Source organism: Watersipora subatra, chromosome 3 (genome assembly GCF_963576615.1).
Source record: "Watersipora subatra chromosome 3, tzWatSuba1.1, whole genome shotgun sequence".
NCBI classification, from domain to species: Eukaryota; Metazoa; Bryozoa; class Gymnolaemata; order Cheilostomatida; family Watersiporidae; genus Watersipora; species Watersipora subatra.
The window spans coordinates 10474819-10500689 of NC_088710.1; the positions used below are offsets into that span (position 1 = coordinate 10474819).

At 38.3% G+C, this 25871-nt stretch overlaps 2 protein-coding genes across 2 annotated transcripts in view; both read right to left on the reverse strand.

Annotated features, from left to right (window-relative positions):
• The window catches only part of LOC137391518 (structural maintenance of chromosomes protein 1A-like), a 43105-nt gene extending 28238 nt beyond the window's left edge, over window positions 1-14867 (reverse strand). The window contains exons 1-10 of the mRNA XM_068078020.1: window positions 14692-14867; window positions 13815-13891; window positions 12943-13089; window positions 10074-10222; window positions 7424-7592; window positions 5324-5411; window positions 4769-4893; window positions 3563-3697; window positions 708-824; window positions 5-108 (exon numbers count right to left, since the gene is read on the reverse strand). Of these exons, the coding sequence (XP_067934121.1) occupies window positions 5-108; window positions 708-824; window positions 3563-3697; window positions 4769-4893; window positions 5324-5411; window positions 7424-7592; window positions 10074-10222; window positions 12943-13089; window positions 13815-13891; window positions 14692-14803 (1223 nt within the window). The 5' untranslated portion in view covers window positions 14804-14867. The remainder of the gene's footprint in view (window positions 1-4; window positions 109-707; window positions 825-3562; window positions 3698-4768; window positions 4894-5323; window positions 5412-7423; window positions 7593-10073; window positions 10223-12942; window positions 13090-13814; window positions 13892-14691) is intronic.
• A 1218-nt stretch (window positions 14868-16085) lies between these two features.
• On the reverse strand, window positions 16086-19501 carry LOC137390327 (uncharacterized). Its single transcript, XM_068076659.1, has 4 exons — window positions 19354-19501; window positions 17473-17679; window positions 16766-16965; window positions 16086-16319 (listed from the first exon to the last, which is right to left on the reverse strand). The coding sequence occupies exons 1-4, from the start codon at window positions 19499-19501 to the stop codon at window positions 16086-16088; spliced, it is 789 nt and encodes a 262-aa protein (XP_067932760.1).
• Between the last annotated feature and the right edge of the window lie 6370 nt (window positions 19502-25871).

The following is a 25871-nucleotide window of genomic DNA, read 5'->3' on the forward strand; positions in this document are numbered from 1 at the left end:
TTACCGATCTTGGTCCATTTTCTGCTCTCTCTCCACAGAATCCAACTCTTGAGCGTACTTGGCTGACCTTTTGGCAGCTTCTGATTTCAGTCTCTCATATTCTTTCATCTGGCAGTATATAACCACTAATGCACACTCGCTATACATGCACACTTCCTATACATACACACGCAGAATAATGTGGAATATAGATGATACATTAGCAGCTAGGGTTAGATCTGGCCTTAGCAAACATAACCAGTACCATAATATTACTAACAAATCAATTTGCTGTGAAATAATGATTTTCTAGTAAATGCAATGAACATGATAGTAAGGATAGAAACACAACCTTTAGCTCAATACACACAACCTCATGTTTGTGATCTGTAGGAATTGTTTTCTCTTGAATCAAATTGATTCAATAGTTTAGCAGCTTACTAGGGATTGAAGAGATATGATACCCAAGCATTTTGGAAACATAGGAACAGACTCCTATAATATAGGAGCATGCAGATCGAGTATTTAATATACATGAGAGAATAACTCCAATGTAGAAGTCATATATCATTAAAGAAATTGTAAGAGAAAGGTTAAACTATGATCTAAGCGATATTGGATTATTTGTGTACGATATCAAAAGCTGAGGAATACAGTATTCATACTTGCTAGCCTGTGGTTTACTATAACACACTCGATTGTGTAGCAGAGTGTAAAAAACATCCTACCTGTTTACTCTCCAGCTGAAGGTTTCGTCCTCTGGACTGTGATTCTTGCGTTAGTTCTGCCTCCCATTGCAATCTGCGCTCCTCAAATTCGGCTAGTTCTCGCTCTAAGTCTTGTATCTAAAATAAAGGAACCTGCCAGGTTAACTGTAAACTTGCTCATCAGTGTCAAAGCTAACCGACCAATAAGAGAAGAGCTATTACCTCACACAGCTCAGAAAAGCATCGCATACACAATAAGTTAACCTATCTTGGTGTTGAATATTAGAGGGACCTCAGTATATGAATATGTAGATATTCAGCCGTGTATCAATAGGCACCTGAGCTACCAACACATGATGATGAGAGGAAATATGCAAATGAGTAATTTCAACTGATGGTAGCTCTAAAACAAATCGTCAGACAATACAAGTATACTCAAACCTCTGGATACAAAGCTGATGCATCTAGAGATTTGCTTCCTAAGCCAAACAGGTCATAAGCTGGAGCAAATATCCTAGTAAGAATACATTATATTTGGTTTTATCTATTCCGAGATCCAAAAACCTAATTATAGAGACTTCAGGCAGTTAAATATAGCATTAGAACAAATGCATTATACATAACTATGCAAAAACTATATTTAAAAAACTAAATTAAGAAGGTAATAACAACCAATAAAAAGATGATTTTATTGTTAGTTTGCTTTAGAGACTAGCATACATAAGTGGAGATTTGGGGATGCGCAGAGGCAGTGTAAGTTACTCTAACTCGACCTCCGTGAAATCTAAACTAGCTTAGTTTATATATTTATACTAGCTGCATGCCCGGCTAGTTGATATATTTATATGTACATATTTCAATCAGCTTTATTTTATTGGAAATTTTCATCAGCATTTCACTCTCTCATGAAACTGTTACGTATATATTTTAGTAGACTTGGAAAGTAGTATGTAGGAATTACTTGTGGAGTCGAATACGGGTAAGATTTTTTATTATGAGAATTTTGCATAAAGTTTGGTGAATTTGTCAGTTTTTTAAATATTCTCCAATTTTACTGTGTCATAATATAACATGTTATCTATCTAAAACTTTAAAATCAGCTTATTGGTCAATGAGATATTGACAATTTTGTGACGCCTCATTGGGATGCAAATGCATGCGACAAAAGGACGTGATAGTCATAAGACACTAAAAAACTCGATAGCACAGCATGATGTAGCCTGCCTTGACGAGCTGTTGTTTTTGCGTAGTTGTCCCCCCGTCGAGCGGCGAGCAACAACAGCTTGTCACAAGACGTACTGCACCTGATGCATCAGCTGCACTTATAGGGAGTTGTTCTCTTCCGTCTACGCGGCTTGGCCGCGATGTTATGTCAGTCGCTCCATTGGTAATCATGGAGTATCATGTAATCACGGATTTCACGCAAAAATTTATGTAAAAAAAAACAAGATTACAACGTATAACCAAAGACCAGTTTCTGTGATAAACTTTATTAGAACTTAAGAATAAAATAAACTCAAAATAAAATCCATAAGAACAAATAAAACTGACTGATACAAAAATAGAAATAAAACTGACTGAGCGCACAAATAACGACATGTTTAGTCGCTGTTGTTGCCCAAGTTTTCAAATTCTAATAAAGTTTACTGCAGAGAGGGGTCGCCAGTTAAACGTTCTTATCTTAATTTTTCTACATAAATTTTTGCGTGAAATCCGTTATGATTACCAATGGAGCGACCGGAATAACATCGCAGCCGAGCCGCGTAGACAGAAGAGAACAACTCCTTATAAGTGCAGCTGATGCATCAGGTGCAGTACGTCTTGTGACAAGCTGTTGTTGCTCGCCGCTCGACGGGGGACAACTACGCAAAAACAACAGCTTGTCAAGACAGGCTAAGCATGATGTGACACCCAATGTTTACTGAATTGCAGGAATAAAAGTACACTGTTTTGTTGTTTTGTATATTTCATCTCCCTTAACTTGTCTCTTCTTCTCAATCATATTGTAATAATAATTACGACACCACTGACTGTTGTTTTTGGCTTATTCTTCATGTTCTTTGCAGATTTTGGGAACTTTTGCCTTCTTTTAATTTAGGTGGCATTTTTTGTAAAGGGCGAACTAAAATGGCATATGTTAGTTGCACCAGTAGCGTATTATACCAGGTAGCCTGTACAGCTATTATAGTACTTCATTCCTAAACCAATCTAAGGAAAACATTATTGTTCAGTTGATGTATAGAAATTAACACCATATCCATTAATATAGTGAGATTTAATTCAAATCAAATTGCATCTATATACAAATGCTGCAGTCAATAAAGCCATCTATATTTAATGAATGATATTTAAAATTTCTTTTTTACTAATTCAACTAAAAACTAGTAACTATTCTTGTGACTGATTAAATTGTTGATAACTAATATTTGAAACACTAATAATAAATATTTTATAGAATATGAACAATAAATATTTACTAAAAGCAGTTGTAATCAGAGCCTAGATGATATTTTAATTTGGTGTCATACTATTTATATTAATTAATAATAATATAACTAGTATTAATATTATTATTTCATATTTATAAATAATATAATACTTACTATTTAGATAATAAATGTAAATAGTAATTTAAAATCAAATAAACAATGAGTATAATGCAATACATTATGCATTAAAATATGAAATCTTGTTAGATGTGTGTTATATGTAAAAATTACTATGCAATTTCATTTAAAAATAAAAACATTATAACTTGCATCACCATGAACAACAGTAAACTTTTATAAAATGCCTTTTTGAACTTCCCAGAGGATCAAAATGATAAACTCGGTTCCATAATTTGAGCCCGAGTTCTCAGCATGCTATGAACATACCTCCTTTAAATGCCCCTCATAAAGCTTCTTGGCAGACCGCAGAGATTTCTTTTCTACTTCCAACTTCTTAACCATGTGGGCCGTTCGCTCCTTGGCCTTTATGTACAATGGCTTCTTTTTGTTCAGGTCATTCTCCTGTTCAACACCAGCCAATCACGCATGACACTAACTGAACAGGCAGAAGCACTTGATAGGCGACACTTGAAGATTATGTAACGATAAGGAATGGTTTTTTGCTTTTGGTTTGTAATGAAAAAGATCGTTTTCTTGATAATGACCAAGGCCAATAAAAATTTATGCATAAATACAAAACCTCTTCAAAAACTTGGTGAAGTGTCTCTGCGCCTCTTTTTATTGACTGATTGCAAATAAATGATTACTAGGCAATAACAATCCTAGATCATTTTCAGTTCACACATGAAAGAGATCCATAAAATTGAAACATGATTCATTGATTAATAAATGACAACTGCTGTAATTACACATTCTATTGGATTGTTATTAGAAGATAACAAAAGAAAACATAACTCTAAATTAACTGTCTACATCTGTATGACCGAGACACGGTGACACAATGATGGCGAGCCGCTGTTCATTTTCAAACAAACACGTGTGTAAAAAATGAATTACTTGAATATCACTTGTATGAATTACACACTTATGACCAACAACAGAGACGTGATATAATACTGCTACTTTACAATAAAATAGTAAGCCTAATTTAATAAAAATAACCTGACAATTTTAAAAAACATGCAAGTTACATGTCATTTTGTATGATAGTTGTAATTTGTAGATTTTTACACATGCTACATTTAAGAAAAGGGGTCAACTTTGTCTTAAGATCTGCAAATTTTCCACTCGTCAGTTTTATAAAAGGTATGTAAGAACAGCCATCCAATATGATATGGATATCCATCTATAACTTACTGTAATAGAAACGCCCAGCTTAAAAAGGATTTTTTATGCTCAACCTTGTACATGTACTCATACATATGAGTCCCTAATAGACTCTCATATCATATATAAATTCTTATATTTTAATAGAATATGATCCACACTCATAGAGCAGACAACTCTTTATTGGTTATTACCTCGCTAATGGAAAAAGGCATGACAACAGTTGACATCATTTATATTAACAAATTATGCACCACTATCTTCAAAAATGATACTTATTGGCCAACAGAAGGTGATAAAACCCACCAATAACTGGTACTTATTTTCAAGAGAAGCCAACTCCCTGTTCACAGTTCCTTGTTCTTTTTTCTTGGCTCTCACTTCATCTTCGATGTCTTCCTTTTTCTTCTCTTCTTTCTTCAGTTTCTTGTCTGCAAACAAACCAATGACAGTGGAAAGGTAGCGCCACGCAACTGAGTGAAAACTGTGTTTACGAAGAGCGCTATTGTGGCTACAATGTAATCATTGGTTATACCAATATAGGAGGACCCTTCTGTTTCATGAGACAGCGGACAAAGCAATACGTGTGTGGATAATACCACTAATGAAGGTCTTGCTCAACCCCAAGTTATTTTACGCAATCTGATAAAAATTCATTATTTCGTTTCAATGGTGGGTACAAGAATTGCTTCAGAACCCAGCATCATGGAGAAAGAGCCTGTTATTCAAGATGGGCAACATAACAACCTCATAAAAATGAGCAAGATCTGTACAAAAATGTGAACATTATGTGTTAACACAGCACTAATAGGAGTTAATGAGAGCGCAAATAACATGAAAAAAGGATGCGCAGAGACTCACTGTGAGACTTGATCTCTCTCTCTAGATTCTCGACCTCTTTATCATTGTGATAGAGTTTATAAAGCTGTAACTCAAGCCTCTTGGCAGCCTGACAAGACAACAACAGCGTCTGAATGTTCACTGACACGAATGACTAAGCATCCACCCTAGTTCAAAAATACAAACCTTGCACAGAATTGTCCTCTCAAGACATGGCATATATACAGCAAGGTTCCCAGCGGTGCTTACATGATATGAGTCTAAGATTTGGACAGAGGTGTCATATGTTACACGCGCCACTCTTTTATAACAATAACAGAAAAACATTGACAGACTAAATTTATTACAACAAATGCAAGCATGCAATTATGTTTTGTTTTAATTACAGTGAGCCCTCAGGATTTTGATTCGTTCCAGGGGTGGCATTTTATGGTGAAAAAATCGTATGTAGGAGTATAGAAACCATAGCAATTATATAATGCAAACATCCCCTAAAAATCATCAAAATTTTATACAAGTGCGGTACATATTAAAAATTAGTAACAAAATAGTATATTAACCTTCGCAACTGTAGTTACCTACAGTAACCTTAGTGTATATAGTGAGTACGATCAATAATAAAATGTAACATTACAATGCACAACATGTATGTGCAGTAGAAGCAGCAGGCCTATGTTCTTACTTTCAAGACAGCCGTACGTATAACATAGACTTTGAATTCACTCCGAATAAGTTTAGTTTATTACTAAACAGACTTAAAGTTAAGTTTTAGTATGTATTTTACTGAATTTCAACTTGGTAACACTAAAGTTTTATCACTTATCAGTTTCTGTCTTCGCTATAACTTTTAGCGAACCTGTTTAAAACTTTTTTTTGACCTAATTCGGCAAAAAAGCCCGAACGATGCTGTTTTCCTAATGAAGTGGATTTTCGTTAGCAAGTGAAGGAAAGTTGTTTGACCTTCTGTTTGAAGGGATCGCAACTCCAACTTTGCTACCAGTCTCAAATGGAAAATTTTATCGTTTTACACATGAGAATTGCTGAACTGAGAGAAACTAGTCATCATGTCTATTTCTGGCGTTGTGAAAACATTTTCGGCGAATAGCATTCCAGTGTCTTTGTTATTTTGACATACGTAATAAGCATAGCGACTACCAATTTTGAACTCGGGCAAAAATTTTGTTGAACTCGTATGATAAAATAAGATTCGTATGATGAGGTGAAAAAATCATCGCGTTCAACTTCGAAAGGTGAAAAAATCGTACATCGGGGTAATCGTATCCTGAGGATGCACTGTATATTCTATGATAAGTTACAAACTCTTGTTATGAGTGGGACCTTTAGATAAGGTAGAGTCATAATAATTAACTGAAACAACAAAACAACTGAATTCAAAACGTTGATTTTGTTTAACTATGAAACTGCTAATACTGTGACACTCGCTAAATAGCTTGAGCTCCTAACTGAGAGAACGCTTTATAAATATCATTCAAGAACAAAAAAAAACACGACTTATGATATGGGGCTTCCCATAGGTTCTTACAGATATTGAGCCTTCCTGCTGAACTACAGAGAATAGCATGATTCTATATACATACTATATAATACAGCTATCGCAGCGTAATGTGTGCGAAACATACTGTTCCAAAAGAAGCATGCTGTTTCAATATTGAGTGTTAGGTATTTAAAGACAGGGTTCACTCACTAACTCAAATCAACATTGCAACCAGACCATCACGTAACTTCCATCGCTATGTTTATTCTGTTATCACAAACAACAGAGAAACTTTCATAACATCTGTTAAAAAGTTGTCCCAAAATTTATGACAAGATTTTGTTTTCTTAAAGATTGATATACCGTTGCGGTTGGGTCGTAAATTCCGTTGGCATGACTTCAACTCTCACCATATTTGCAAGATGGCAGTCACAAAATTTAGGCAAGCTTCGACTAGTGCTTTCATAGAAATACATATTTTAGTCCAATACTCTCGGGTGATTGGCAATGGGCAGAGATACAATTTAACAGCTCCATCAACAATGGTATAATCCAACTACCTCATCACAAACATAAATATAATTTCACAAAAAACCAGATCATACTAGTCAAAATTGTCCCCTCACCATTTGCTGAGAGAGTTTCTGGTATTTCTCAGCCTCTTCTTTCTCTACTCGGGCTTCTTTTTTCTCCGCTGCGATTCCTTTCTTCTTGGTAAAGTTGAACTGAGTCTCCTCCTCAGCCTTCTTTACATCAGCCTTGGCAGTCTCATATTGCTCCTTTAGCTCTCCAGATCTGCACAAGTGATGACATGTAACATGGCAAAGGTAAACAAGTGTCTGCATGTGCTACATTGCATCTCAAACTGATTGTGAAGCTTATGACAGCGAGATTTTTTAACCGAACATCTAGTGCAATGGCTTCACAATCGATATAAAATTTCATGATTGTGTAAATCAGACAATTTTTTACAGCTGTGCTATTCTGGTCTCCAAACCGGGAGCCATTGGTGTTATAAGCTTTAGCCTCTCAAATTCAAGTTAGAAGGTTTATCAAGTTGTCTATGCATGCTCTACAACCTATAGTATCAGATACTGTTGCACTGACCAATGATATTTGATGGAATACATACCGTAAAACCTTTATTTGAGCGCCTTGGCAGTTTTTTCCAACCTTGCCCTATAGTGGCGTTTTATTAAAGGTGACGCTCAAATAGAGGGTGGTGCTGTAGTTTTCGATTAGCTTGACAAAATTTTGGAAAAATAAACTTAACTCTTCTACGGGCGAAGAAATGCTAATGTTGCCTACATTTTGCACTCTCCTTCGAGGGAGCGACATTAATGCCGCCGGCCTCAGCATTTTTGCAAAACCATTTTTCAAGAACATCGAAGTACCAGACCGAGTTGACCAAGGAACTACTTTGAGTGAAGCATTAGCCCGATGCAGTTATTAATTATTTTGATGGCATCGTTTTCAAAGTTTTAAAAAAACAGTAAATCTTTAGAGTTAGACAACGAACTTCGATACGCCGTAACAATGGCTGCTATTACATCCTACATAGTGCCTGAAGAATATTCTCATCATTCGTCAAAATGTTTTAAAGCCTTTAATTAAGGTTGTAAACCACGTTATGGATAAATCTGAAGCGATGGATCGGATTTAGACTTTAGTGACTTCAAATCAGAGTGTAGTTCTGGAGATTGTAACGATCGATCTTCTCAGTACTGTACCACTGTCACTTAAACTATGGCAACTAGAGTTGCCCCAATTCTAATATCGGAATCGGTATCGGTGCCGATATGGGTGTTAAGTATCTGAATCGGTATCGGCCGATCTTTTCTTAAAAAATCAGAAATTTCAGATACTTTTTACAGATCAACTATTTAGCAGAAAACCGTATTTTAGCCTGCTACACTAATAAAAAATCATCAGCTGCAAGTTCCTAACTGTTACCTAATGAATTCCGAGTCTGTCACACAATCTATTTCATGTCTATAGCCTAATAAACATCCACACAGCTGAGGAATCTTTTGGTTTTAGGTAGGACGTAATCAGAAAGTGTGGTATTTCCCAATTACAGCGATATGATTTACTGCAGCCAATCACGCACATAAGAAAAATGATGAGATACAGAATGCAGTGTAATGTTTCTATTTACTAGCATTACGAAAGTAATTTGAGCAGTTGATGCATAAAGTTATCTATCTCTCTCTTGATTCTGGCACTATGATGTATCGTTTGTATCGCATAAAATAACCTCAGTGGCTTATCGGTATTTAGCCTGTCCTCCATGATACGTGACAAGTGAATCTTTCTTCAACACGACTGGCTACATCGTTAGCGATACAAAATGAAGCCGCTTCACTGAGATAATTGAATCACTAACGGTAATTAAACGAAACATTTATTTGCTTTAAACAGGTACAGGCGCAACAGTTCGTTCAGCAGTAGAAGAGAAACTTCATTATCACAGATAAAGCTGTATCACTAACAGTATTTATCATTATTAATAACAGATTTCAAGAAACATGCACTGTTTTGTTACTAAAAGCACGGTATGGCAGGATGTGAATGTATATACATGTATATCTTTTTTCCATAAAGACAAACAAATAATACATCAATATTTATATTTTCTCTGCATTATATTTATATTTGCATAATAAAATTAACAATTATCTATGCAACCCAAAATATCTGAATCGGTATCTAAATCGGATTATTTTTCAATAAGAATTGGTATATCGAATCGGTATCTGAATCGGCTGGTGAAATTAGAATCGGGGCATCTCTAATGGCAACCATTAAAGCAACACCAAAAAAATTCATTGTTATTGATGTAACCGAGTCATTATTAGTACCGCTCTGTGAACACTCTTCTACTGATCACTTTTTATTGTGGGTTCGTGACAAACATGTCAAAGTGGTGGTTAAATAGAGGTGGCATTCAATTAAAGGGTGATGCTGTATTTTTCAACTTTTTTATAGTGGCGTTCTTTTAGAGGTAGCGTTCAAATAAAGGTTTTACGGTAAGTGAAAATTGAACATGTAAGAAAAAAAAACAGATTTTTAAAACTCAGCAAATATTACACGTATCAACAAAAAATATTCTTTCTTTTAGCTCCTTCTCTCTGCACTCAGAGTGACTACATATATACAGTGGCTTTGTAGAGCAATGTCATTCTATAAGGCTAAATGACATAGCCTTGATTCTATTTCCCATCGAGCATTATAAAACTAATGAAGCAAACTTTTAGCGGAAGGAGCATAGCCTACTTGCTGATTTTCTCAAACATGACAGTCCTGTCCTTAGCATTTTTCATAGCGATGCTCTCCACCTCTCCCTGGTAGACAAGGAAGTTCTTAGCCTTCACAAGGATGCCAATCTCTGCCAAGGCATCCACGTACTCAGATTCACTGCATCTCTGTATAAAATCATAAGGTAGGTGTACAGCCATTAGCATAATACACAGCAATAATAATATACATAATATATATATATATTATTATTATATATATAATATATAATAATAATACAGCAAGATTATATATTAAAGTTCTTGAGAGAAAATGACTGAAAGTTAATAATGATACAACAATGGACCCTCGCCATACGATTTTAATCCGTTTTAGCGCCGGTATCGTATAGAAGAAATGTCGTATAGAGGGGTATAGAAACCCATAGCAATTGTATAATGCAAGGTAAGAATCATCAGAATTTTTATATAGGTACTGTACATATTAAAAATTAGGAACACAGTAACATGTTAACCTTAGTGACTATAGTTACCTGCAGTAACTTTAGTACATTTAGTGGTTGAGCTGTATCAAATGTAACATTACAATGTACAACTTGTAATAGCAGTAACAGCGACACGAACTGTAAGGAGTCTTACCTTCGACACAGAAGTATAACATAAACTTTGAACTTAACTTAAAGGTCGACTGGCAACAAAATTCACATTACAGTTATTTGGTATCAAAATATTCACCATGTCTTACTATGTTGTGTTGTAGGTGCAAAATATGTGGAAATGTGATTACAAGCTCTTAAAAGCTCAAAAATGAACAGCTAATCGCCGCTACCTCGAAACTGCCGTAGATTAGAATCTCTTTCCAAAACGGCTCAAACGGGACATAGTTGAACAAGATGGCTTCTGTTTACACTTTCATGCAACCTCATTCGTCGAAATATTTTCACAAATATACTTCACGCATTCAATAAAACCATGTCTATTGTCCTTACGCGTCCATTTCATCATCATTGGTAATGCTGTCATTTTGAGCATTGATATCTCAAAACCTATTGTAAAAATTCGTTTAATTTGTTAACTCAACTCGAAGGAGTGCATATCATCCTCTGATAAACATGACGAGCTTGTTGGTCCCCTGTGATAGCAGAAAAATGCTGCAGAAATTGTTCGCGCTGTTTGGCAAGAAGTATGGGTCTCATGATCAGATTACGACTAGACGATTAGACCAAGCCGAAACAAAACTGTAAACTACCGAGCATCTTTATTTGGTAAGAGCTCTTCGGTGAAACCCGAAGTGTTTGTCATAAATGAGTGCTACTAGAAGTTTTATATTGAGCCTTTTATTGGCCTTTCCATTCACGTGAGAACATCACGTGTCAAAACAATAACCAAATGTAATGATTACGTCAGAGAAATAAACTGATTACGATCTACGGCGGTTTCATGATGGAGGCGATTAACTGTTCGTTTTTGAGCTTTTAAGGGCTTGTAATCACATTTCCACATATTTTGCGCTTACAACACAGCAGAGTAAGACAGTGAATCTTTTGATACCAAATAACTGTAATGTGAACTTTGTTACAAGTCAACCTTTAAATGAATTCAGCTTACTAAACACACACTTAAAGCTAAGTTTTAGTATGTACTTTTAACTATTTTACTGAACTTCGCCTTTTCAATCGCTAAAATTTTATCACCCATCAGTTTGGGGCTTTCCTCAAACCTTTAGTCGACCTCATTAAAACCTTTTTCAACCTAATTTGACAAGAAAGCCCGAGCAATACTGTTCTCGAAAGGAGCCTTTCGAATACTTGACCATTTTATGGCCATCGAAAGAAGAAATTAAATTTTATTACCGTACCTTTGGAGTGATGTGATTTGAGCTGGTACATGTAGTGGGTAGAGCAGAAAGGAGGCAAAAAACGTATTAATGCTAATTATGTTACTGTATACTTGAAAATAAATTTAATATGTAACAAAGTAGATTTTTATTAGCAGGCTAAGAGAGGTTGTCTGATCCCTGACCCTTTGTTTGAAGAGATTGCAACTCCCACTTTGCTACTAGTTCAAAGGGCAAAGATTACTACTTTTCACACGAGGAATGCTACACTCAGAGAAATCGGTCATCGTATCTCCTTCAGACGTTGTGAGAAGGTCTTCGGGAAACAGCATATCAGCATCTTTGTTATTTCGACGTAATAAGCACATCGACTGCCAGATTTGGATTTCGAGTAAAAAATTTTTGTTGAATTCATTTTTTTGAAAACAAATTCATGTGAATTCGTATATGAATTTGAATTCATATGAATTTGTATGAATTCGTATGAATCCGTTGAATATATTCATATGAATTATGAAAAACCATCATGTTCCACTTCGTAAGACGAAAAATCTTATAACAAGGACATCGTAACCCGAGGACGCACTCTATGTCTAAATTTGAACCAAGGTTTTGTTGATTTGAACATTTTCAATCTTCAAGAACCTTCTGAAGATTGAAAATGTTCAGGAAATAGCTGTCACATGACCAAAATGCATTCTCTGTTTAAAAATCTTCATGAGACTGCAATGACTGACTTCAGAGTGTATGTAAATTTACATGTCATGTACATAGTGTAAATATCCATAGACATATATCCATAGACTTACACAACCGTAGAGTTATATACAGCCATAACGAGGCAAGAAACATTACTACGGATAATCCTCACTTCCGTTCTGCGGATATACTTAAATCAGTCCTACCATAAAGAATACTCCACGTTGTTGCTTATTGTTCAGATATTACGACTGAATTTCAATCCATGTTAATCACATGCAACAGCGCATGCCGCCAATACATTCCTTATCACATCTAGATACCTAAGTGAGTAAAATACAACATTCCTCACCCGTCCATTGAGTCTCCACTCTGACGATGACCCGGATATGCCTCTGATAAACACAGTCTCTTCCTCGGTTTCCTCATCCACATACACGGCTGCTACGTGAGCCTTGTTGGCAACTGGCTTTCCAACCGGGGCTCCATGAATCAAGTCCTTACATAGCAGTATAACAAACTCAAAGAAAGTATTTGAGAAGAGTTTTACAGAAAATATTATAAAAAGCATCGAAATGAAATTTACATTTCGGCTGACATTTCATTTTAGCGAAATGAAATTTAATATTTCATTTTGATGAAAGAAACGAATTAACATTTTTCATCCATTATGTTATTAACAACTAAACCTACGTTCCAGCAGGGCCATGATGATTGTTTCCATGCTTTGAACAGGTCCGGCGTTGGTTGCCCACTGCCGACGAATTTGGACCCTACCATTTCAACGATTCGGAGTTGCGCTAGATCTTTCTTCAAAAGGTATCCCTCAAAACTAAACTTGTTACAGTAGATTCGGTTGTAGTAGATTGACTCACAACAAGTGCCTTCGCACAAATTCAACGAAGCGAAATGGTGTCGAATGCATTTAGATTTTATCATTTCAACGGTTTGGAATGGAAACAACTCCAAAACCATTCAGTTTAGAAACAGCGAACACACAACACCGTTACATGTATATATTTTCCACAGAAACTGTAACCAATAGCACGCACAGAAACGTGTAAAACATTTCCAAACTAATCTCCTGTGATAAGCCCTAAAACAGCATAAATTATATCAAGTTATTATAAAGATTATAGATAAAAGATTATATCTATCACTAGCAAAAGATAATCTAGAGTTTCATATCAAAGTCTAATGCCATCTTGATCTGATTCTACTTACACTTAACTTCTTCACTCTTAGATGGGACGGTCTTTCACCCAACACAAAACTGATAGCATCCATGAGATTTGATTTGCCTAAAATAATTGATTATCACAGATAACAGGACAACCAAGTCTAATGTTTGAAGAGCAAAAATAGTAAAGATCTGTATTTGAAGATTATTTTAACATTTAAAAAGGTTGTTGTTGACTTTTAGGTGCTCAGTTTGTATCATTTTACTATGCTATACTTGCATGCATAACATATATCTTAGAGGCAATTATCTCTGTAGTCATATTGTATAAACCAGATGCTCCTATAACTTGATAGAAAAAATGCTAGAACCAATTAATATCATCAGATTCACTGCTAGAGTTGCAGTTCATTGCTATTTCCAGTTATTGTGCGACGATGAAACAACTTGGAAAGTAATACACCTAGCTACAAATAACCTAAAATATTCTTACTGGTGATGATATTCCAAGTTCCATATGCAAACGCTTTGGAAAAAGCTTGCGTAAGAGTTGGTGGGCTACAGTTTGAACATTTAAAGTTATAGGTTTTCAATTAATTTCATATTTTTATTACGCAACATCCTTAAAATGATATAATAAAAATGTTACGCCACTTTTTACTGCAACTTATTGTCATTCTATCTATAAAGTTGCACTACTCATTCAAATGCTGTTACCTAATGCAACAGAATTGTAACGATGGGCCGATTTTGAGCCGCGCTTAATCGCTTGCGACTATTGCTGTCAACTGATGCTCAAAATTTATGCTAAAAATGAATTGAAATAAACAGAAACCACGTCAACCTACACGTTACCGATTTACACATATCTTTGGTTGAGTAAAGTGTTATTCAGATTTAATGTGTAGGCCTAATACTTACCAGAACCATTTGGTCCAATAATTGCCGTGAACCTAGCAAATGGTCCAATCGTTTGCTTTCCTTTCCAAGACTTGAAATTCTCAATCTCCAAGCGATTGAGAATTCCAGGCATTGTAAAAATGCCACTCTGAGAGCGTTAATCTCGAACAATTAAAAGTTTCTGAAGTAGAAAAAATTAAGATTCACTAGGCGCCAAGAACTAATATGACATGCTCGCAGATCCTTTAACGTTACGGCTAGGGCTATTTTGAATAGTTATCGTCCCGTAACAATCAAAACAAGTTTAGGAACGAAATTAGCAAAACTATCTGAGAAAAGACAACTCCTTAAAATCCTATAATTGTTTAGTACATGGCACCTATAATATATTTGTATTGTTTTGGTCGATACTTATCTTAAGAGGATGGATGCTTTGGATTTTACACGATAGCTTTATTCATGAAGTACTAACGCCATGTTGGTTAAACCAAAAACTCCTTGAGCCATGTACTCATACAACAGTGTAAATACCAAAACTAGTGCGCACACACACACACACAATAGCAGATGTATATATACAACATCTCCCCCTCTAAGGTGGAGTTCTAATTTAAAATTGATCGTCTCATTAGATTAGAACTAGATTAGAAGTTAAACTAGTTGATTGTCCATATTGAAAATAGTCCTCTAGGTATCGTTTGTCGGTAAAGCATTTCTCTAAAAGTTGGTGTAATAGTCCTTCAGCTTCACTGGTAATCTTGTGGCCCTTGCTGGCCTATCCGCCTCTTTGCAGCAGACACCTGGCTGGCTGAAGTGGCCTGAAATTGATTGGTGTCTTTTGCGCACAGAGTATCTGGTGCTGTCTGTGATGACACGCAGCTAGCTAGAGTGACCTGACATTGGCCTGCGCCCTCTGCTCCACAGGCCACCACGGACATTTCTTGGTTTTTGATCTTTACCAGAGCGCCCTTGTTCCTCCTGACAGTACTTTTGTCAGTCTGAACAACCAGTGAACATGGGCCTGCTGACTGCATGACCACACCTTCCGGTCCATATCGCTCACTACCACTTTTTGCTCCTGGGTCCAGAGGAGGCAACTGGAACGCTCTGTGTTGTTCATCATAGTTCTTCTTAGTCCTAGAGTTGATGTGACTTTCTTTTTCTTGAATATCTGCTCTGTGAACAGGTCTATGCATTATAGTTCCTAGAAAGCTGAGCAATGTAGTTTGCAGCATCCTTACCATAAGTAGCTCAGATGGTGTATAACCATTCTCCAGGGGTGTAGCCCGGTATATGATTAGGCTCAAAAAGTAGTCATTGCTCTTCTCCCACAACCTCTTAACAGTGCCCATCACATGTTTTGAATTTCTATTAGCTTTGGGATAGGGTGAGGAACTGGTTACGCCTGTAAATTTTTACGAAGTAGCAAATTCCTGAAACTCTTTTGATGCGAACTGAGGTCCGTTGTCCGAGAGAACCTGGTCAGGTATGCCATGAATACTAAAGATGGACTTCATGGGGTCTATACCCGTCCTGGTTCCTAATGAACTGAGCTGTTGAACTTCAATCCTCCTGCTATAAAAGTCTACTAGCAACAGATAGTGTTTATCTTGGAACTGGAATAGATCTGCCCTAATCTCTGCCATGGTCTGTCAGGCAGTGTAGAAGGACAGAGTGGCTCAGTAGAAGTTGGTGAGTTCTTCTTGCATAGTTCACACTGTTGGACCATGATTTTGATTTGGATCATCATAGAAGGCTATCAGACAGCTCTCCTGGCACATCCTTGGCATTTTACAATGCCTTGGTGTGCCTGGTGAATCTGCTCTAGTACCTTTAGTTGTAGAACTGTAGTAACCACTATTCTGTTCTCATATAATAGAAGTCCTCCAACACATGAAAAATAGCTTTGTTGATCTCAGCAGGGATAGATAACTCAGTTTAAATCAAACTTGTGGGCTGGCCATTCTTTTCTACAATAATATGTAACTTGTTGACAGATAACGTCATTCTCTTGTGCTTCCTGGATCTCTGGTACTAATTGGCTCTGTGAAAGTAAGTCATAAATTCTGGCTGTACTAGTTTCTAGCTCATCAACCAATAATGAGTCCTTGAGTGTCGGAACCCCAGTTGGTTTCCTTGAGAGTGCATCAGCTATATTGTTCCGACATCTTTGGACATACACTACCGCTGGAGCGTATCTCATGAGTCGTAAACGCATCCTTAGGATCTGAGCTGGAACTTCATCCAAGTCTTTACTCATCAGAAAGGAGACTAAAGGACGATGATCTGTCTCTACTGTGAACATCATTACTCCAACATATTGATCAAATTTTTCCCAGGTTCAGACCACTCTTAATGCTTCTTTTTTTATGACTGCATAGTTCCCCTCCGATTTGGAAGCTTAGGTTACAGGCTTTCTTGTTCCATCTTCTTGTATTCGGAACATTGTAGCTCCTAACCCTTCATTGCTAGAATCAGTTGCTATAAGAGTCTCAAGCTTAGGGTTTGTTAGCTAGTTTGTGCTGACATCAGTGGTCTCTTGATCTTCTTGAAAACTGGCTCCTTTGGTTTATCCCATAGCCATTCTCTCTGTTCTTTCAGTAGCTCCCTTTATAGTAGCCAGCAGCTGAATGAATCTAGCCACCTGGTTTAGCATTTTATTCAACCTTGTTAGCTCAGTTTTATTATCAGATGGAGGAAAGTTTTTCATTGCCTGTACCTAAGCTGGATCTGGTTTTACTCTCTCAGCATCTATGACATAACCCAAGAAGTTTAGTGTAGGTGCTCTAAACTGACACTTACTGAGGTTAAGAGTGATTCCTGACTTCTGCAGCTTTTCTAACACTCTGTACAAAGCTCTGTCATGACTTTCCAAGTCTTCACCATAAATGAGGATGTCATCCATGTGACAAGACACTTCTGGTCGCTCAGATATCAACATGCTCATAGCTCTCTTGAATATCTCAGGATCATTAGATATGCCAAAAAGGTAGACGCTTAAAGCAAAATCTACCAAACGGTGATGAGAAAGTTGTAAGTTTCCTGGACTCTTTTCAAAATTTACCTGCCAAAAGCCGCTGTTGGCGTCAAGCATTAAAAATATTCTGCTGTTTCCTAGTTGACTTAAACTTTCATCTACTGTAGCCATAGAGTGAACCTCTCTTCTTACTGCATTGTTTAGTCTTGTTAGGTCTACGCACAGTCTAACATCTGAAAGCTTAAGCACATTCACTAAACCACTACACCACTCTGTAGGTGACTAGCAATATGTGACTCTCAATATAACTCTAGCTACTAGCGTAGCAATATAGTCTCTGTGACTAGCAATATAACTCTTTGGTCTACCATCCTGTTGAGTTGTTCTTTGGCTTTCTCTCTCTCAGCGGGTGTGGTATATTTTTTTGTATGTATATGCATGTAGGCTTAGCATCAGTGTTCAATGAAATCTGATATGTATAGTTTTTCAAGAGCTCTAGACCTGTAAATCACTTAGGAAACTTAGCCACAGTATCATCTTTGTGAGAAGCCATTTTGCTTTCATCTTTGTGGCAAGTAACAAGGCATAGTGTTAGACAAGCTGACCTACTAAGCAAGTAAGTTGGTTAATCTTTAACAGCGTGAACTACCTCTGTGTGCTTTCTCCCCTTGTAAGAAAGTACAGCCTCGAAGGTACCTAAAAGTTCAACTAGTTTTTAGCCTGGACCGTGAAGCTCAATTGCTGGCTTTGAGAGATTGACATTATTAAGCCAAGGTTCCAAATGACTAATAACTGTCTCATCTGTCCCCCCTCCCCCTATCTAATTTGAAGGTAGTCTGGCAGCCATTTCCATTGACCTCAGCTTTCCATGTCGCCACCTCATTTATTGTGAGTTCGCCAGTGAAAAGGTAGTCTTGACAACTTGTTGAAGCAGTTACTTCATGAGTAGCTTTACTCTGACAACACTTTGCCTAATGCCCTGTCTTTTGACATTTTTTACAAGTAGAATATAGTGCTGGGTATTTCAGTTTTGGATGTGACTCCCTGCCACATATTGTGCATTGCTTCTTGCTATAGCTGCTGGCTTTTGAGTTATGTTGTCTTCTATCTGTTGCAGGCTGGGAAGTATGCTTGGCCGTGGCTCTTTTGCTTAAGCTTTTTGGGATGCTGCACAGCGTCAACTGATTTAACACTGGCCCCCATAGACTTCATCGCTGTAGAAGTAACTTTTTGGCTCCGACACAGTCTAACTGCAATAGCTAAGGTTAATACAGTGCCTTGTGAAATTAATCTTTTCCTTAGGTCATCTTTTCTTAGGAAATGATTCGCGACATAATTCCTAGCACAATTATGTCGCGAATCATTTCATCTAGTAGTGTCTCACTGTTACCACTATCTCTTTTAAAATTATTATAACCACATCTTTTTGCTAATGTTCTGAGGCCAGCATAAAAGACATCAAATGATTCATAAAGCAGTTGATTTCTTGCATTAAAGTTGTATCATTCGTGAATGACATTTTGCTCCTCACACAATATTGTTCTAGAATGTCAAGTGTTGATGCACAACTCTGATCGGTGGCATATGCTGCAGATGATTCTACCATTTTTGTAGCATCTTGCTCAGCAGTGTATAACAATAACACTTGCTGATACTCTTCATCTTCCTTTGAGAGTCTAGTGAGTCCAAAAATGTGCCCCACCTACTTTTGAAAACTCGAAAATTAGCCTCTCTGTTACCATCTAGTACTAATGAAGCAAGAAGGTCTATTTTGGGTAGATGTCTATCATTGTTCTGAACAACGATTGATGGAGTTACAGGCTCAACGGGTTCATCCTCCTCTGTCTCAACCATAACAAAAATCTATTCCACCGCTGCCACCATGTATTGTTTTGGTCGATACTTAGCTTAAGAGGATGGATACTATGCATTATATACAATAACTGTATTATGAAGTACTAACGCCATGTTGGTTAAATCGAAAACTCCTTGAGTCGTGTCCTAATACAAAGATGTAAATACTAAAACCAGTGTTCACACACACAATAGCAAATGTATATATACAGCAATATTTACTAATCTATTTATTGGCATACATGAAAGGAGACTGTACTCTCTATAAACTGTCATATCTCATAACTATATTTCAAGACTTACTGTAAAATGAATTTTAATGTTTAGTTAAAGTTCTAGCATTATTACTCATATTTCTCACTTACTATACAACTCAGCCTTATATGAGGACTAGTTGAATGCCCAGCGTTGCAGAGGTAATAAATTAATAAATTGGCATTAAAGATTGGGCGGCACATAGGTATGTTCACAATAATTTATCACTACGGCTAGCTAGAAATGTAATAGTGGTTTAGCATGTCTGTCTGCAGACTTGAAGGTTGCGAGTTCAAGTGCGGTGCGAACCGAATTTTTCTTTCTTAAAACTTCATTGCTATAACTGGACATACGAATGACAGAGGAACAAACAAATGATAAACACTGAGATTTATATATATATATATATATATATATATATATATATATATATATATATATATATATATATATATATATATATATATATGGATGGGTGTGTCAGAAATTTGTAAGAAAGGACTGAAAACTTTTAAACCGGCTGTGAGCATAAAACATTAGCATAAAAATTATATTAAGTTTGCGTTCTCATTTTTTACATGACAGTTACAGGCCATCTACTCATTTCAACTTACGTGATATAAACTAATTGCATACAATATCTAACAATTATTTTGAAAATATCACTGTGGTATGGCAGATGACTGCAACCAGAGCCGGCGAGACCGACCTTTCAATCACCGGCATAGCCGGGCCAACCCTCCCTTTATTATAGAAGGAGGCTCAGTCGCCGGTGAGCTTGCTTGGCAGATCGAGAAGGAGCAAAGGAAAAAAAGCAGTGCCTGTCGTCAAGTCTCGATATACAAGGAAGATCATCACGATCAATACAGCAGAGTCGTACTGCGCACACACTCTCTGCACGCATGCTCGTTTACTGTACAGGGGCATACATGTTTATTTATATATTTATATTGCTTAAATACATATTCTAGTGGTTAACACTCGGTGTGTTTATTGCTTGACTGAATGACTGGCTTGTGGAATGTGAAGGAACGGGAAGTTTCCTTTACACTGGTGGCAGTGGCGAGATCAAAATCTCAGCTCCGCAAGAATGAGTCTAGGAACGAGAGTCATCCATGATCCCTGATGGGCCATGCGCTAGAACCAGCATCATTGTCTCTCAGCAGTTGATGGGGACTTACTTGAGTAACCTGTGAAAAGGGATTTCCCTGAACTCGGTTGCCCGAGCAACCAGGCTCTTGAGTTTGGTCAGCTCTCTCACAGGTAATATGGATGACAAACGCTCAAGGAGCGCGGAAAGAAAGACAGACCGGTTGGCAGAGGTCATTAAAAAACTGATATTAGTACTTTGGGATTAGGCCCAGCTCACCAGTTCAAGGCTCCTCAGTACTCGGAATCCGGAGATGTCGAGAACTTTATAAGCCAGTTTAAAAAAGTGGCCAAAGTTGACACCTGTATGGAAGAAGCCAGGAACATACTCGTCATGAAAAAGGATGGCAAGTAATGTTTCTGGGTCGGTTACCGTTGACTAAATGCAGTCATCAAGCAAGATGCCTACTCCCTTCCCTGGATTGATGACAACCTTGATGCGTTGTCCGGCAGCAGGTACTTTAGTGCACTGGACTTGGTCAATGGCTACTGGCAAATACCCTTGGACACTGATACACAGAAGAAGTCTTAGCTCTAACAGAGAGTCTTTGGTCTTAGCTCAGCACTGGCCACTTTTTAGAGGTCGATAGAGCGAGTACTGCATGGCTTGCATTGATTGACGCTACTGCTCTACCTAAATGACATCATAGTCATCGCCTCCAACTTTGACACTCACTGCCAACAATTGGAGGAGGTGCTCCAGCCCCTGAAAGGAGTCGGTGCAAGTTGAAGCCCTCAAAGTGTGATCTCCTCCAATCACAGGTCTAGTATATGGGCCACGTGGTGAGCATAGAAAGAGTAGCTACCAACTCGAAGAAGACCCAGGCGGTCTGTCAATGGCCAACCCCCAAGAAACTCTGAAAGCTGCAAGGCTTCCTAGAAATGGTAGGGTAATACCAGCAATATATTTCTAACTTTGCCACCATAGCATGGCCTCTACACCAACTGATGAGTGGGGGAAGAGTAGACATGGAACAAGGCAGACCAAACAGCCTTTGACGAGCTAAAGGGACATCTCTCCTTGACCACTGTACTGGGCTACTCAGACCCAAGCCGGTCAATGTTTTAGATACAGATGACAGTGGCTGCAAAGGTGCAGTGGTCTTCTAAGTACAGAATGGGGGGTCGAGAGAGTGATAGCTGTTTTTAGCAAAACACTGACACCTGCTGAGGGAAGCTACTGCATGACCTGGAGAAACTGCTCGCTGTTGTAAAGGCCGTAAAACACTTTCAGATATACCTATACGGCACACAGCTCCTCCTGCGTACCGATCATGCCTTTCTGCAGTGGCTGTGTCAATGGAAGGAACCCTCTAACCAAATGGCCGGATGGTTGGATATCCTGACCGTACACACTGGAGCACAGAGCTGGTCTCCGTCAAGAGAACTCTGATGGGCTCAGCCGGCAGACTTGCAAAGACTGTTGGCAATGTGAGCTCATTAAGCTGAGAGACAGAGGACCAACTCACAGTGAGCTTGCATTGGAAGGCAAGCATTTGCCGGAAGGACCCAAGGGAAGCCCATTCACTGTGCACGGAGTCAACAAAAACACACACAAGACAGTTGGTCACATGAACCCATTCGCTGCTACTACAGCCGATGGAGCCAGCCCAGGACTGACCGAGGCTACCCTAGGACTCTGTGCCACAGCACACGTGAAGACTCATAAAGATACAATAAGGGAGCTGGCTCAGATGCAAGCCACGAGCTGAGGACTGATAGCCACTATGTGCCACGCCATTGAGCAGGGTGAGGATCTGGCTTGGGAGCAGCTGTATCTCAGAGGTCAACAATTCCGACAGCTGCATAAAATTTGTCTGTTCCTCAGGCTACGATCCGATGGGGTACTGGAGGCCCAGAATTACCCCTATGGCAAGCCATGGTTTTGCTCGGTCTGCCCATCAGCCATCAGGGAAACGACCATCTGGCTGACTCATACCCTTGCCTATTCTGGGTTGGGTAGGATGATCAGGTAGCTGTAACTGATCTGGTACTGGCCAAGAATAACAGCAACAGTGAGAAGACTGCTCAAAAGTGGTGAAGTTGGCTAGGCCGCAAAGCATGGACTAGACTAAGCATAGACTTTATACCGGGCAACTTTGGCAGAAGGTAGCTGTGGACCTGGTGAGACCAATGCCGGCAACTCTGATAGAGAACAAGTTGATCTTTGTACTCACTTTATGAGGTAGCAGAATGCCCTATTCCTCCCGGAGACCATGGCTCGAGTGGCTGCAAGGGCATTGGATGAACGGATGTTTTGCTACATGGGTTTATCGGAGCAGATCTTCACCAACCAGGGTGCACAGTTAAGTCAGCTAGTGACCGAGCTGTGTTGATTCTGTGAAGAAGACTCATACTACACCCTATCCCCTCAAGCCAACAGTGTCGTTGAGTGCAACAATAGACAGCTGGGCAACTCCCTGCAAGCACTGCTGCTAACCCAGAGTCAGGATAAGTGGGACAGGTTACTTTCTCAGATGATAAGAGCAAATCGCCCCACACCGCAATCAGCCACTAGAGATGACCTACCTGCTGATGCTCAAATAACACTTGCGGCTACCTGACCAGCTGGAATTTAACCCACTACCCCCAAGGCCCAATATTTGGGCAAATATGTGGTGGAGATGTTGAAGAAGCTGGAAAAGGGGCATGCGATTCTCCGAGATGAACAGGTTGAAACCGACAGGAAGATCAAGAAGGGCCTCTGCTATATGCACCAGGAGACTGGGTCTCACTCCTAAATAAAAGGAGGAGATGAGGAAAGGACCCTAAATTTTAGTCTAAGTTTGTGGAGCCTCTCTGGGTTGTAAGGGCCTGGCCAAACCACACCTGCTTGAGAGAGAGACAGGGCCAGTCCTCGGTGCAAAGCAAGAGCTAGCTGAAGCCTTTCCATGCTTGTCCGGAAGGGCTCGGACAGGCACCTGTCACTATGGAGCCCTAGAGAAGGCCTAACATGAAAGAGGCAAAGACCAGGAGGCATTTGGAGCAAACTGCGTTTGAGCTGAAAAGGCAAAGGACAGAGGCTTACACCTCTCTTGCCTTTAGCAAATGACTAGAAGGCCGGCTACAAAAGCTCCAAAGGAGTGAGGTGCAGCAAAAACACAAAATTTCAGGGAAACCAGCCTGACCTATGAGTCCCTCGTCAGTCTGGTTTCTCAGTCAAGAGAAAAAAGGCTTCTGGTGCCACTCGGCATAACCCTTGGCTGGCCCGGTTTACACAACCAACAAACCGGTTTGGTGAGTGGGAGTGGCGATTGATGGTGACAGCCAATCAGGAAAGCCCATAGATATATATACCTAGATTGGCCAATAGGAAAAAAGCCTGTCAGACCTAAATAGCATGACGCAACGTCACTGTATTGTACCTCACGCTTGACTGCACTCCTGTTTACAATGAATCTAATGGGAAGAAGGTAACAAAATTACATTTATTTTCACATAAAAACCTTCTTGTATACATAATCCAGTAAACTAAAGCAATTCTGTGATAATATCTGATAACCACCATAGATTAAAACTATAAAAGCTATGAATTGTTGCACACAAATCATGAGCCATCATGGCTTTATTTGCAACCCTCTCTTATCCCCATTCTCTCTTTTCCCCTTCTCCAAAGAATAAGTTAGAAGGGAAAAAGAGAGAAGGGGAATGAAGAGGGGAGGGGAAATAGCCCGCCCACTCAAAGAGCCAGACCTTGGCTAGGTAAATAGACTAATATGCTGAACTAAACATGACTAAATATGATGAGTATGCAAGTATGTCTGAAGTCAAAAATGATACAGAATGATTATTTTACAGCTGGCTAGGTCACCAAAGCTGAAGTGTAATGATTGTATCACTAGCATCATGGATGTTACCAACGTTGATGTAAACCAAGCAACGAATTCCCTAATTACAGTTAAGAATCAGGGTGGCTTGACTTTGTCTTCGCCTGTGGTGATTGAGGTTTGCAACCACAGCGAGAAAGCGACAAGAGTGTTGCTTAGTAGTGCTGGATTGGCGAAAAACTTTGCCAGGCTAGCACTAATTGCCACCACTAAGAATCCAGTCACGAAAGGACAATACCAAGTTATTTGTACAATATGCATAAGCAAGTTAAAGGTTGACTTGCAACAAAATTCACATTGCAGTTATTTGGTATCATAAGATTCACCATGCCTTACTCTGTTGTGTTGTAGGTGTGAAATATATGAGAAGGTGATTACAAGCTCTTAAAAGCTAAAAACTTATACAGTCATACTTCAACTTACGAGCTTAACGCGTTCCGAGACTGAGCTCGTATGTTAATATACTCGCATGTTGGTGCAATTTATTTATATATCGAACAATTAAATATATATTGCTTGGTTTCCATGCTCTAAAAATGCAAATAAAACACTCAAAACAAGATATTGTAACAGAAAGAAGATGTTGGTTATTGTCATAATTTACCACATGCTTTCAAAAAGCAACAATCAAAAAATAATACAAGGAAATGTGATTATTTAAAATGTAAAATTAAATACATACAATAGCAGCTAATGCTAGCATTTGCGAGAGAGGGACATATAAGTTATCCTTCATTACAACAGTTGTCTTTGATAAATTTGAATTTTATCAAAGTCTTAAAAGACAAACTCTAATGTTGGTATGGTATTGGCCTTCAATCTAGCTTTTTTCCCAATACCAGGTGATACTTGGTAGCTGTCACTAGTGAAGTGGTCTGAACAAAGTACAGAAGATTTACTTGGGGTCCACTGTTCTCGTCTCACTGCTTTAATCCAGACATCCTTGCGATCAGCAGCAGTAGGAAAACTTAACCAGTAATAAAAGATACATACAATTAGTGGTGTTTTTTGCTCATTGGATTATTGACTTTTTGCCTTTGAGAAGTGTAGCATTAACCTTGTCAAATAATGGAAACTTTTAAGCCTGATTATAGCCAAAGATAACCATGCTCCAAGCCATGCTCATGTAGTATGTTCAT